This window comes from Callorhinus ursinus, unplaced genomic scaffold (genome assembly GCF_003265705.2).
Source record: "Callorhinus ursinus isolate GAN/ISIS: 27379988/994484 unplaced genomic scaffold, GSC_fseal_2.0 scaffold15, whole genome shotgun sequence".
In the NCBI taxonomy this organism is placed as follows: Eukaryota; Metazoa; Chordata; class Mammalia; order Carnivora; family Otariidae; genus Callorhinus; species Callorhinus ursinus.
Genome location: NW_027397077.1, coordinates 5,731,297 through 5,745,806, shown reverse-complemented (window position 1 = coordinate 5,745,806; position 14,510 = coordinate 5,731,297). Strand labels below are relative to the sequence as shown.

At 51.8% G+C, this 14,510-nt stretch overlaps 1 protein-coding gene across 9 annotated transcripts in view; it reads left to right on the top strand.

Annotated features, from left to right (window-relative positions):
- The window catches only part of PFKFB4 (6-phosphofructo-2-kinase/fructose-2,6-biphosphatase 4), a 32,942-nt gene that overhangs the window by 9,790 nt on the left and 8,642 nt on the right, over positions 1-14,510 (top strand). For all 9 annotated transcript variants that reach the window (XM_025884993.2, XM_025884988.2, XM_025884991.2 and 6 more), the window contains 6 exons: positions 2,585-2,651; positions 4,886-4,960; positions 5,334-5,390; positions 6,118-6,239; positions 8,230-8,437; positions 9,089-9,235. In XM_025884993.2, coding sequence (XP_025740778.1) covers positions 2,585-2,651; positions 4,886-4,960; positions 5,334-5,390; positions 6,118-6,239; positions 8,230-8,437; positions 9,089-9,235 — 676 coding nt within the window. The remainder of the gene's footprint in view (positions 1-2,584; positions 2,652-4,885; positions 4,961-5,333; positions 5,391-6,117; positions 6,240-8,229; positions 8,438-9,088; positions 9,236-14,510) is intronic.

The following is a 14,510-nucleotide window of genomic DNA, read 5'->3' as shown; positions in this document are numbered from 1 at the left end:
CCGGGATAAATTTGGAGGATGTTCGGCATGTGCTTGGCATGTTCTTGGCATGGGTAGGACAGGCCTTGGCTTTGCTTTCATGTGGCTCAGACTTCACCCTCCTGTTCTCATTCATGAATTTGCATATGATACCCTACCTCTTGCCCTCCCTGCCCTATTCAGACTTGAACCAAGAACACCAACTGGTGGTCTGAGGATCTGTGCTCTTTTGGGCAGGTATCAGCTGAGGGGTCAAGAAGCTTCCTTGCCCTTGCTCTGGGTCCAGCCACTGTGGTAGGGCATTTAGCAGAGGTTGGCCCAGCTCTAGTGACCTCCCCAAATCAAGTGGAGCTCCAGGCCAGAAGCTCCTGGGTTGTTGCCCAGGCCTGGATACTAGGCTGTCTGCGCTGTCTCTGGCCACCAGGGGGCAAGAGCTCCCCACTGTGGGGCTTGGCCCTTCCCCAGCGTGGGCTCGCGGCCAGGCTGCAGCAGCACCAGGAAAGGGCAGGGGAGTCTGACGTTCAGGCCTCTGTCCGAATTGTGGGTAAAACTGGAGGCTGGACCCTCTGGTGACCCAGACAAAAGGGAGGGAACTGATATTTGAACTCCTGCTGTGTTTGGGGTGCATGCTGCCCGTTGTCACTCCTCCTCCCTGTTTTACGGGTGAGGAAGCTGAGGTTCAGGAGTCTCACACAAGATAACAAGTTACTTCCCAGAGCCCAGCCTTGAATCTTTAGCCCATACCACTAAAAACCGCTGTGCCCATCTTTCTAGTGTTACCCAGTTAGTAGGGCAGAGGCTGTATCCCGTGCAAATTCTGTAACAATCTCAAGCTGTGGGCACCGACCAGCTTATTTGCTCTCCCCTGCATGCGGCCGGTGGTGTCACCTCACTCCCCCAGATGCGGAGGCAAGGTCTGAAAGTGATGGTACTGTGTCGGATCACGCAGGGTTTGAATTTGAAGCCAGGCCTGTCTGAATCCAAAGTGTCTGTGGGAAGAATAAGGGAGCTGGCCCTCCCAGGGCCCACCAGTAAATCTGCTCAGGCCTCCTGTCGAAGGTAGGAGTATTGAGATTAACTCAGATGGGGAAATCCCGACTTGGAGAGGTTGGGGAGCTAGTCCAGGGTGGCCCAGCTGGAACAGAGGCCCCAGTAGGAGAAGCTGGGGGCAGGTTTACGGGGGCCTGTCTGCAGGCACACCCTCTGGCTATTACTAGAAACCCTCCCTCCTGAATCTAAAGGCTGGCTCTGGCCCTTGGGCTTCAGGACCATTTCCCAATGACCAGCCTAGGAGGTCCCACAGGTGATTGGCAACATAGAAGGATCAGACTTTTTAAAATGGGAAGGCTGCGAAGAGAAGGCTAAATTTCCCAGAGCCCTGGGTGACCACACATTGTTGAGGTCCCTGGAAGCTACACAGCGTTGGTGTCTGTCCCTGACACTGGGCACAGTGGAAGGTCCAGGAAAGGGCATGCAGGGTCACGTGCACACGTGCAGGTCACGTGTACACATACGCCACGAGGCACATTCATACTTGCACACTCGGTCTCCTACCGCACACAAGCCCACAGGCCCGCCCGTGGGCACGTGCACGTGCGGCTAACAATTCCATTCAGGCCAGTTCTGGAGTTAGCATCCACGGTCCACCTGGAGTTAGCATCAGTCTGCACAGGTGAAGGGCTCAGTCCCATACGCCTGCCCCCGCTTCACACCCACACCCCCAAATGCTCAGGCTCACAGGCTGCTCATCCCCCATCTCCACTGGAGCCCTGAGATCCCTCTTTCCTGGTGCTGCCTCAGCCAGAGCAACCCACTGATCCTAGCCCAGGACCTGGGGTGCTCGTGCGGCTGGCCAGAAATGGCTCTGGCAGTGCCAGTTTCCCAGACTCTCAGAATTCAGGGGGTTTTGGCAGAGGAAAGCTCTTTGAAGTTTTAACCGAAAGACCCACCGGGGCGCAGAAAGGTCACAAAGAGGCATAGGAGCAGAGCTCCTTCCAGGCATGCGGACTCAGCTCTGCCACCAATTTGCCCCTGACCCCAGCGGGCTGCCCCCTGCTCTGCCTGGCCTGTGCCTCCATGCTTGGGCACGGCGGCCCGGCCAGTGAAAGGCCCGGCAGCACTGCCCTTGGGTGCGCTGGGGTTTACGCACCCAATCCGAAGTTCAAACAAATGGAAGAAGATCTAACTTTACTCTTGCATGAAGAAAGTGCAGGTAAGGGGCGCCTGGGTGGCTCAGTCTGTTAAGCGTCTGCCTTCGGCTCAGGTCATGATCTCAGGGTCCTGGGATCGAGTCCCACATCGGGCTCCTTGCTTGGTGGGGAATCTGCCTCTCCCTCTGCCTGCCGTTCCCCCGCTTGTGCGCGTGCTCTCTCTCTGACAAAATCTTAAAAAAATATATCCCCAGTGGCCAGGAGCACATAGCCTTCCACTTACAGCAGAGTTAGCAAAAGCACTGAAATGACCTCAAGGAAAGAGAGCCCTTGAGAGGAGAAGGGGCCCCAGGGACTGGGCCCTCTCCGGGCTGGGGTAGGATGTGTCTCTGATCTGTGGCCCTCCTGCGGCCACGGTTGGGTGCAGGGCTGACCCTGTGTTTTCTCTTCTGAAGGCAGTGTGCACTGGCAGCCCTCTGTGATGTCCGGCGGTTCCTCAGTGAGGAGGGGGGACACGTGGCGGTGAGTGGGACATCCCCGCGACTTCTGGGAGTGGCATGTGGGAGCCTAGCTACTTCTAGCCCTTCGCTGGTCAGGTGTCTGGCAGGGAAGAGAGGGTGTGCAGGGCCCTGGGAGGAAGTCTACAGCCACTATAAAGGAAGAAGCCAGAGGCTGGATGTGTGCTGGGAATTTCCCTCTGGGCTTGTGGTTGCATTTGACCCAGTAGGACTTCCTTCTGAATACTCACATTGTTGGTCACCACATGTGGTATCTGTTACCTAAGTCTTTAGCCAATGTGATTTCTTCTGGTCTGGGGAGAATCCTGCCCCACACTTAGTGGCTGTTCCAGGAACCCGCTGAATCCTGGGTAATGGAATTCCAACGATGTGTTGGCCCCTCCTGTCAGCTGGATGGGTGGGATGAGGTTGAGCAAGGGTGTCTATGGGAAAGGCCCCTCCTCTCCCCCTATGCAGTCAAACACAGGAGCTGCTTTTTCCTTCCTTTTTCCTCTTGGAGGCGTGCTTCCTGCAGCTCATAATCCCCCAGCCCCATCTGGATCAGTTACCTTCTGGGTCTCGGGAGTTCCCTCCTCCTGATTCCCCAGTTGAAGCCTTGCTCGCAGACCCCATGTCTTCTTTTTCCTTCGTTTACTGACTTGTTTAGTTGGAGCACGTACTCCAGTAGCTTCCTGAGGAAGGTACTTGGGAATTACCTCACATGAGATCTTGTGTGTCTGGAAATGTCTTTTTTTATCCTCATATTTGATGGTTGGGTTTAGGTGGGAAGTATTTTTCCTTTAGAATTTCCACAACATCGCTCTGTTGTAGTATGGCTTCTCGAGTAGCTGTGGAAAAGTCGGATGGCATTCTGATTTGCTGATCTTCCCAAAAGTTTCATCTCTTGGAGGGAACTGGGGCTGCCCATGCCCTTTTCTCTGGGGAGAACTTTAGGGCCCTGTGATGGGTCTTCTCCGCCATGCTGGGTCCCGGGGCAGCCCTCTCCAATGAGAAACTCTTTTCTAACAGGTCAGGGAACCTGTCACCTGTTATTACTTTGATAAGCCACCCCCACCAGTTTCTGACAATTGATTCTCTGCTCCACTCCCATTTTTCTGAGCTGCTTCTTCTAGAACTCCTGGTGGTTTCATGCTGGGCTTGAGCCCTAATTATATCTTTTTTTTTTCCTCCTGATTGCCTATCTCTGTCACTTGTGTTCTATTTTCAGGGAGACTATCTCAACATTATCGTACAAGCATTCGGTTGAATTTTTAAAGAATTTCTGTGATCCTGTTTTAGTTTCTGAATTCTAAATTTCTCATCACTGAATGTTCCAGTTTTTTAGAACTCTGTTTCTGTTTGGGGGTTACTGCAGTATTTTGTCTCTCTCTTTAGATAACAGTTGTAAGGTTTTTGTTTTGTTTTGTTTTTTTGTCATATCTTTCTGTTCTCTGTCCTGTCTTCATTTTCTCAAAGCTCCTTTTATTCTTTTTTATGTAGTCTCTGTTTTTCACATTCGGGGTTTTGCTGGAGCAGCCCCTGAGCCCTGGTTGAATGCCCTTTTAAAAAAAGTGATGCTCTAAAAGCTGCTTTTAGACGCGCGGGTGAGTGGGTCACCCCTGAGGGCACGTGGACGGGCCCCAGGTGGTTCAGGAGGAGCCCCAGACGGGTCAGCCTGGCCGGATGAGGCAGGGAGGGGGCCTGGGGCTCCACCTGCTCTCAGTTGCGCCACCGGGCGGGCCCCCCTTTTCCTCTACACCCTTGTTCCTTTTCTCCGAGACACCTGGGTCCTGTTCCTGATGCTGCCCGTTCTGCACGGGTGGGTGTGCTGTGCAGGCTGAGGGCTTATGTTTGGTTTGCTCCGTCTCTCCGAGTCAGTCCCCCACATTTTGTCGACATCTCCTCTTCCATTCTCTTTATTCTTCTTTTCCCATCTTCGTGGAGTCTCGGGATGGAGTGGAGATAAACAGGGGTTCCGCACTCCATGTTTAACTGGTTTTACAGGAAGTCCTGTTGGCCAAGCATGGACTGAGTGCCTGCTAGGAACACAGGTACCCACTCCTCCCAGCTTCCTTGAGGCGTGTTCCTCGAGGGAGGGGCGGCCCGACCCGGGCGTCGCAGGTCTAAAGGAGACCGGCCAGGCGGGTGGCCTGGGCATGAGCTGGTCCCCGTGAGAAATCTGGTTCCTCTGCAGCCGCTGTCGGCTGGCTTCCCCCCTGCTCCAGGGCCAGAGTCCGAGTGAACCTGGTTTGGTCCTAGGTTTTTGATGCAACGAATACCACCCGAGAGCGGAGAGCGACCATCTTTAATTTTGGGGAACAGAATGGCTACAAGGTGAGGCGTCTTTGGTTCACTTCCTCAGTCGGGCTGTGGCACATTTGGACCCCCCGCCCCGGGCCCCTCTCACAGCCTCCTGAAGTGCGCAGGTGTCAGGCAGGTGGGCTCCAGAGTGGACGTGGGATACAGGAGTTGCCATTTCCTCTCTGTCTGGGGTTTTCTTTTGGGGGAGGTGGGCATCTTATGGGAGGGTCCTGGATAGGATGGCACCTAGTTTGGTTGGGGGCTTCTCGACCCTGTCCCCACCCCCAGAAGAAGGGCCTGGGGTCACCCTGGCCATCAGGGAGGTGGGAGCTCCATGGAGCCAGGCCCAGGACCCTGAATGTGTCTGTGGTTCCTTCCCTCCTGCCGGCCCTTGTCCTTGCCAAAGACCTTTTTTGTGGAGTCCATCTGTGTGGATCCTGAGGTCATAGCTGCTAACATTGTGGTGAGTGGTGTCTCTGACCTTGTGGGGGCAGTAATACAGCTGAGGTGGCATGTGACAGTGAGGTCTGTCTCTGGGTTTGGGCTGGTGCCTAGGCCAGCCTCTCTTTGGGCTTCTTGAACATTGGGGGCGGGGAGGGAAGGCAGTGCAAGGCCAGGTCAGGAGATCGGAGACTCCTGAGCACCCCTTGTGTGGAGGGCCGTGTAGCTGGGGGGCATTCACTCTTGCTCTCTGCTCTTACCTTCCCCTCCCTTTCCCCCTCATCATTCCCTGGACAGTGAGAGAGGAGCTTCAGCCTCTGGAGGTAGGGGGTGGGAGTAGGAAGTGATGTTTGTATTTCGAAAGCGAAAGAGATTTGACCTCTCTCCACTGCCCCCTGTTTATCCAAGGAATGAACATCTGGGTTGGGGGAGATGGTTCAGCTGGGAAGGGGCTTCCGGGCCCTTTGCTCCTCTGGCCTCACATCCCCCTGTGCCACAAAGATGAGGACTCCTATCTTAGGCTGCCCAGTAACACTCTGTTGGCGCTGGTGTGGGAACTAAGACCAGGGAACTGCTGGACTCCTTCTAACGGAACCAGTCTCCGGGGATCGGCTGCCAGCTTCATGCCCCCAGCCTTGCCCTGGCCTCTGGCTCAGCCTCCCCTCACCCCTGCCCAGCATCCTCCCCGGTATCTAGCCCTGCCTGGCCTCCAAGCCTGATGTGTCCTTGCTCTGTGCCTGGTCCGGCAGCAAGTGAAACTGGGCAGCCCTGACTATGTGAACCATGATAGTGACAAGGCCACGGAAGATTTCATGCGGCGCATTGAGTGCTATGAGAATTCGTACGAGTCGCTGGATGAGGACCTGGACAGGTGAGTGAGGAGAGCACCCCGTCCCGCAGCTTATGATGGGTGGGTGGTGGGGGTCCTGCTCAGCTGCCTCCTTGTGACTCGCCGGGGTGGTGGCTGAGCGGCCACCCCAGCAGTCAGAGATGGTCTGGCCTTGTTCCTTTCCTTTGGGCAGAAATTGTGGGCCAGAGGTGACTTGCAGAACCCCTATTACCTTATCTGGGGCTCTGCAAGTCAGAGTTTTCTGTTATTCCATATGACTCAGTGACCCTGCACTGGGCATAGAGCTTACTAGAATGGAAGGGAGGGAGGGCGAGAGGGAGGAAGAAAGGAAGAAAGAACAGGATTTTCTGCTATTCCCTTATAAAATCAAGCCTAATTTCTATGTGGAGAGTCTTCCCGCAAGGCATTTGCGAACATTACGTGTTCTTTAAGTGCGCAGTCTGTGTTTTGAGACTGGGGGGGGGGGCGGGGAGGAGTGCCCAGATCCTGCTTACAGCTGACAGTGACCCATGCTGATAAGCCCCACTGCCTCCTTCTGGAATGGCCGACCCAGCAGGAGTAAGTGTTGGGTGGGAGGGGTCTTTAGGCCCACAAGGGGCATCAGCTGAGGCTCTTACAGGAGCAAACTTTATCTGTGAAGGGTCAGGTAGAAAATATTTTTGGGGGCATACAGTCTCTGTTGAGCTATTTAACTCTGCCGTTGTAGTGCAAAGGAAACATAGACAACATATCAATAAATGGGCATGACTGCGTTCCGATAAAACTTTATTTACAAAAACAGGCTGCGGGCTGAATTTGACTTTTTGGCTATAGTTTGCCAACTTCTGTATTACAGCCAAAGTGGGGGCAGTGGTTAAGCAAGTAACACTGTGGCCCCTTGGTAACGTATTGCATAGTCACAGATCATAGCCAAGACACTGGGGACAGGGTAAGTTATGTGGCATTAAGTGAAAGTCTGGAATGTAAACTTGGGCGTAGAGTCCTGTATAATCACATGAGAACATCTAATGCGTACAGACCAAGGGGAACAAGCACCCGTAAGAGGGATGATTTCTGGGGGTCTTTACAGAATAGTTCCTACTGTAACTCCAGTAGGAACTCCTCCTCTGGCTGAGTCTCCTTGGCCGGGCTCTGTGGCCAACCCCAGCCAGTCAGCACCCACTGCCTGGGCCCCGGTGGTTTTTCGTGTTTCTCTAGTCACCCCAGCACAGTGGTTCTTGTAGTTCTGTGATGTGAGTGCACGAGAGAGGCTTAACTGGAACAGCTCCTGTTGGATTCCTCAGTTAACATTGCTACTGTTTTTATTGGTGTCCATGTAACAACCCTAAACTTAAACCTAGGCCCTCGGGCCAGACAGTGAGAACTCAGATGAGAACCTTCAGAGGGCCTCCCTGGGCCCGCCCAGAGCACGATGCCTGAGAAACCCCATCTTTCCTCCTGTTGCCTCCCCAGCACCCAGCAAACAGAAGCAGACAGAGCGTGTTCTCCCAACCGCCCTGCTGCCCAGCCCGAGCGAGCAAGGGAAGTGGCTGAGCTGGGGTACAGGGGCGGGGTTTATTGGGGGAAGGAAAGGCAGGTCCAGGGATGGCTGGCAAGGGAAGCGGAGGCGAGGAGCATTTGCCAGCTGCCCCCAGGTCAGTCCTGGAAAAAACCATCTCTTATTCACCTTACAGACTGTGCGTTGAGAGCTCAGAGGTAGGCAAGCGGGGTCCGGGGGCCACAGAGCAGCAGTGAAAGTCACAATGTGTATGACTGACCCTTTGGATGTCACCTTTTGGAAACACGACAAGTGTTGAGCACCTCTCACAGGATCTGTCTGGATGTCCCACGTGTTGTGTTGCTCCATCCTCACCCCTGTCACTTGCACACCAGCTGCCTGTCCATGTGTTGTGATCTCAAGCCCAGTGGTCCGAAATGCACAGCTCTGTGGCCACTTCCGATAGTGGCAGGATGAGCCCTCGGGGGCCCAGTCACACTCACACCTCTCTCTCTCGACCTTCTCTCTGGAAAGGGATCTGTCCTACATCAAGATCATGGACGTGGGGCAGAGCTATGTGGTGAACCGGGTGGCTGATCACATCCAGAGCCGCATCGTGTATTACCTCATGAACATCCATGTGACCCCTCGCTCCATCTACCTCTGCCGGCACGGGGAAAGTGAGCTCAATCTCAAGGGCCGGATTGGCGGGGACCCGGGACTGTCCCCCCGGGGCAGGGAGGTCAGTGTGTGTGTGTGTGTGTGTGTGTGTGTGTGTGTGTGTGTGTGTGTGTGTGCGCGCGCGCGCGCGCGCTGGCGTGCTTGAGGGTGGTGAGGACAGCTGTGCATTGGTACTTCTTGGCAGCTGGGTACATGTATGCATGTGTCCAATGGGCCTGGACTCCAGCTCTTATAGCTCATGTGTAATCAAGGTGGATGAAATTCATTCAGTCTGGAATGTTCCTGTCATGTAGGGAAAGTCACCAAGCACCACGCTTGGATCTCTGGCTTCCACGTGAGCTGTCACCAGCTGAGCCCCTTTCCCTGGAGAGGCATGCCATTATGGGAATGACCCAAGTCCCTGCAATGCAGCTGATCGCTGCACCACAGTCCAGGGGAGATACTCAGGCCTCTGTAGGGAGGTCACATGGTCCAGGACACATGGTCGGGAGGTGGGCAACAGCAGGGGACATAATGGTCCACAACTGGAACTGCACAGAGGGTCTGGAGAGAATGCATAAGGACAGCACTTGAGGGTGTGGGTGTTCTCAAGAGGTCAGTTCTCTGTGTTCTGAGGCTGGGTGGGCATGACACCATTGTGCCCTGTGGCTTCATGGTCCTTTGTGGGCCGCCTTGGATCTGTGGGTCTGAACTTGCTTTTGATGCATTTCAGTTTGCCAGGAGTCTGGCCCAGTTCATCCGTGATCAGAACATCAAGGACCTGAAGGTCTGGACGAGCCAGATGAAGAGGACCATCCAGACAGCCGAGGCCCTGGGTGTGCCTTATGAGCAGTGGAAGGTCCTCAACGAGATCGACGCGGTAATCACCTGCCCTTTGCTGTCCTCCCAGTGCCCCTGCCCTCCACTGCTTAGTGCTCCCAGGCCCCGCTCTCCGCTGATCAGCGCTCCCAATCCCTGCCCACCCCTGCCCGGTGCTCCTGGGTCCCCGCTGAGCTCAGCCAGCGAGACTGTGCTGAGGCCCCGGGGGTGCTCTCTCCTTCACTTTTGTTCAGTTTTTTTTGGGATTGGATTCCCACATCCCTGTGTCTTTCCTTCCTTCTCTTCTTTTGAATTTAACTATCTCAACCAACCAGAATTTCTTTTGGCGTTCCAACATAAGCCTTAAAACTGATTTCTCCCTGATTAACTCACCTTCCTATAACCCCGCATCTGTCTTTTCCCTGTTGATTTATTTCACCTACTTTTATATTAAGTATGATTTACAGTATCACACTCTTTTAATTGGGGCAGCTTTTTACTCTGTTTCATGGCCATTTGGATATCTTTTGTGAGGTCTTTCATTCTTTTTCTCCCCTGATTGGATTGTCTACTTTTTTCTTGGTGATTTTTAGGAGTTCTTTATGTATTTTGGATACACTCCCAATTTTTGATTGGGAGCCGGACATTTTGGATAAACAGTGCTGGAGATGATTCAGGCTCGGGTGAATGTTCTCTCTCTCCAGAGGGTTAACTTTTACTTTGGGCAGTCAGTTGGGGTAGGTTACCTTAGTCTACTCAGGGACAGAACAATTGCAAAGCTGCATTTTGATCTTTATAGAGGCCAGTCAACGTTGAGGTCTTCCTCCTTCTCCGAGAATGTGGCCTGTCAGGTTCTGATGGAATACCTTGTGGGCCCAAGCTTCTGGTTTTGGCCCCTCAGCCCAAGATGGTTGCCGGTTCCTCCAAGCTTCTGGCCACTCAGTCCCTCCTTCCCGCTTGGCTTCTCCTCCTCCCCCCCCAACCCCATTTTACTGAGATACAACCAGCATGTAACACTGTGTTAGTTTTAGGTGCATAACATGATGATTTGGTATACCTATATATTACAAAATGATGACTAAAATAAGTTAACATCTGTCACCTGCCGTAGTTACACATTTTTGTGTGTGTGAGGAGAACTTTTAAGATCTAATCTCAGCAACTTTCTTTTTTTTTTTAGGATTTTATTTATTTATTTGAGAGAGTGAGAGAGAGCAGGAGCAGAGGGGAGGGGAAGAGGGAGAAGCAGACGCCCCACTGAGCAGGGAGCCCAGTGCAGGACTCGATGCTGGGACTTGATGCCGGATCTGGGATCATGATCTGAGCCGAAGGCAGATGCTTAACCGACTGAGCCACCCAGATGTCCCTCAGCAACTTTCAAATATACGACAGAGTATTGTTAATTGTAGTCACCATGATGTACGTTATATCCCCAAGACTTATTTATCTTTTTTTATGTATATATAATTTAAGATTTTTATTTATTTGTGTGTGTGAGAGAGAGAGAGAGAGGGCACAAGCAGGGGGAGTGGCAGGCAGAGGGAGAGGCAGACTTCCCGCCAAGCAGGGAGCCCGATGTGGGACTTGATCCCAGGCCCCTGGGATCATGACCTGAGCCGAAGGCAGATGCTTAACTGACTGAGCCACCCAGGCGCCCCGAGACTTATGTATCTTATCACTGGAATTTTGTACCCTTTGACCACCTTCACCCATCTCCCCCACCCCCAGCTTCTCATCTTTTTAACTGCCACTTTCAAAGCAACAAAACCCCAAAGGGAGAAATGATGCTGTGTATCAGGTTCCCCTCTTTGAGCGTCCCTTTTCTCCAAGACCCTGGCCCCTCATGGCCTCTCCGCCTTGTAGCTCTATGATAATATCAAGCAGGTTTAAAATTTTTTTTTCCTCTCTGGCTTTTCTAGTTGCTCTCCCTGGAGGGTTGTTCTGAAGCAAAAGCTAGGCTACCAGTGCCTGAAGTGCAAGCTGGTAATGAGATCAGATTTGACTTGTAGAAAAGTTGTCCCGGCTGCATGTAGAGAATGGTTTTGCTGGGGCGAGGTAGAGGGGCAGGCTGGAGAAGGGAGACCAGTGAGGGGTGTGCGCAGTGGCCTGGTAAGCTGATGGATGACATCTGGGACGTGGCCGGCAGCAGTGCGAGAGAGACGAGTGGATGGACTTGTGGGCCGTGTACTCATTTATTCACGTATTTATGCCAGCCTGCCCTGGGGTGGGCACTGGACCAGGTGCCAGGGACCCACATGTGGGGAAGGGATAAAAGTGATAACTGAGAAGAAGACAGGTGTGCAGGACCATTCCGGGTTTCCGGCCCCTGGGAAGGGTTCTGGGTCACGTGAGGGTAGGAACTGTGTCTGCCTTGTGCCCCACATGGTGGGTGCTCAGTAAGTATGGACTGAGTGGAAGGAGGCAGTCTGGGGGAGAATTGGTGAGCTCTTGAAAAGGGTTAGTACTCGTTGTGACCCCTCTCGTAGTTCCTTTGAGCATCTTGTAGGCTCCCAGCAGTTGTGGCTGCTGGGAGTCGTGGGAGGCCTGCGGCCACCCTTCCTCGCTCTCCCTGAGCCCGCTTGGGTGCCAGGGTCTGCCCTGCAGGTACTGGATGTGGCTCTAACATCGGGCTTTGCAGAGAAGCCTTAGGCCACCCCAGTTTTTTTTTTTCCTTTGTAGTTAATCTGATTATTTTCCTAGATGCTGGTGGATTCTCTTCTTTATCTTTCGAGTTTGGAAACTGTTTAATATCTGTGATCTATTCATCATCTTTCTATGTTTATCTTTCTTCTTTTCCTGGGTTCTGGTAAACAGCCTTGGGCTAGCCTTCTATTTCAACACTGGGATTTTTTTTTTCTTAGTTCAGTCCACAGTTCACGGCCTTATTTGTTCTTTTTTTTAAAAAAAAAATGCCAGCTTTATTGAGAAATAATTCACATACCATATGGTTCACCTACCTAACGTGTACAATTCAGTGGCTCTTAGTATAGTCACACAGTTGTGCACCCACCACCGCAATTAATCTCAGAACATGTCATTACTCCAAAAAGCAACCCTGATCCCGTCCCTCCATTTCCTTCCAACCCCTCCCCCCCCCCCCCCCCCCTCCCCAGCCTCCTCCAATCCATTTTGTATCTCTGTGGACTGGCCCAGTGGGGATATTCCATTTATATGGAATCATACACTATGTGGTTTTTTGTGACTTAGCATGTGTTCTTTTCTTTCACTTAGCATGTTTTCAAGGTCCAAGCAGGTGTCCGAGTTTCATTCCTTTATATTGCCCTGAATCCTGTTGGACAGATATACCACATACGACGTATCCAGTCATCTCTTGATGGGCTTTTGGGGGGTTTGCATTTGGGGGCTCTTAGGAATAATGTTGCTGTGAACATTCATGTGCAGCTTTTCGTGTGGACATGTCCTTTCTCTTGGGTGTGTACGGAGGAGTGGAATTGCTGGATCATATGGTAAACTCTGTGTTCAACCTTGTGAAAAACTGCCAGACCGTAGCATTTCCCGCCAGCAGCACATGAGGGGTCCAATTTCCCCACATCCTTACCAACTCTTGTTATTATCTGTCGTTTTTTTTTTTATAGCCAACCAATAGTAGAACGTCATTCAGCAAGTTCTCTGCCACTTTCTAACAAAGATCACCTTTTCTTTAGTGTCCACTAAATACCATTTCCATTTCCTTCTGAGGCCTCACCAGAAGCAACTTTCACATTCGTATTTCTTTTTTTTTCTTTTTTTTAAGATTTATTTATTTATTTGAGAGAGAGAGAGAAAGAGCATGAGCGAGGGTGGTGGGGCAGAGGGAGAGGAAGAGAGAGAATCTCAAGCAGAATCCCCACTGAGCCTGAAGCCCAGTACGGGGCTCGATCCCAGGACCCTGAGATCATGACCTGAGCTGAAACCAAGAGTTGGCTGCTTAATCAGCTGAGCCACCCAGGTGCCCCCAATATTCATATTTCTAGCAGCATTATGCTCATGAGGATATATGTATTTCTAAGATGATAGAAGCTTTCCCTACTCTGCTTCACTTCCTTCTGAGCCTTTAGCAGAATCACTGTCAATACCCATATTTTTACCTAGTATCTGGTGATTGCCAACGATCCTTGGCATTCCTTAACTTACAGCTGCATCACCTGAATCTCTGTCCTCACATGGCCTTTTTCCCTGTGTGTCTTTTTGCGTCTTCACATGGTCGTCTTGAAAGGATATCAGTCGGTGGACTGGGGCCCACACTTGGTGACCTCATCTACTTGGTTACATCTGCAAAAACTCTATTTCTTTTTTTTTTTTTAAGATTTTATTTATTTTAGAGGCACCTGGGTGGCTCAGTTGGTTAAGCGCCTGCCTTCAGCTCAGGTCATGATCCCGGGGTCCTGGGATGGAGCCCAGCGTCAGGCTCCCTGTTCAGAGGGGAGTCTGCTTCTCCCTCTCCCTCTGCCGCTCCCCCTGCTTGTGCTCTCTCGCTGTCTGTCAAATAAATAAATAAAATCTTTAAAAATATATATATATTTTTTTAAAGAGGATTTTTTTTTAAAGATTTTATTTATTTATTTGAGAGAGAATGAGAGAGAGAGCACGAGAGGGAAGAGGGTCAGAGGGAGAAGCAGACTCCCCGCTGAGCAGGGAGCCCGATGTGGGACTCGATCCCGGGACTCCAGGATCATGACCTGAGCCGAAGGCAGTCGCTTAACGACTGAGGCACCCAGGCGCCCTATATTTTATTTATTTTAGAAAGAGAGCGAGAGAGCATGCATGAGCTGGGGCGAGGGGCAGAGGGAGAAGGAGACAGAATCTCAAGCGGACTCCACGCTGAGCGAAAAGCCAAATGTGGGGCTTGATCTTGCAACCCTGAGATTATGACCTGAGTCAAAATCAAGAGTCGAACACTCAACTGACTGAGCCACCCAGGTGCCCCAAAGCCCTATTTCTAAATAAGGTCACACTAACAGGAACCATGCATTAGGACTTGAACGTATCTTTCAGCAGGGACACATCTGACTCAACAAAGATGGTTTGTCTTTCTTGGAATTTTCTTATTTCACATAAGTTATCTCATTTGTTGACACAGAGTTGTTCACAATAGTCCCTTAGAGTCTCTTCTCTTTCTGGAAGCTTGATAGTAACATTCCTCTGTCATGCCTAATCATAGTGATTTGAGTTTTTTCTCTCTTTTGTTTTTAAGATTTTATTTATTTATTAGACAGAGATACACAGTGAGAGAGAGAACACAAGCAGGGGGAGTGGGAGAGGGAGAAGCAGGCTTCCAGGGCGCCTGGATGGCTCAGTTGTTGAGCGTCTGCCTTTGGCTCAGGTCATGATCCCAG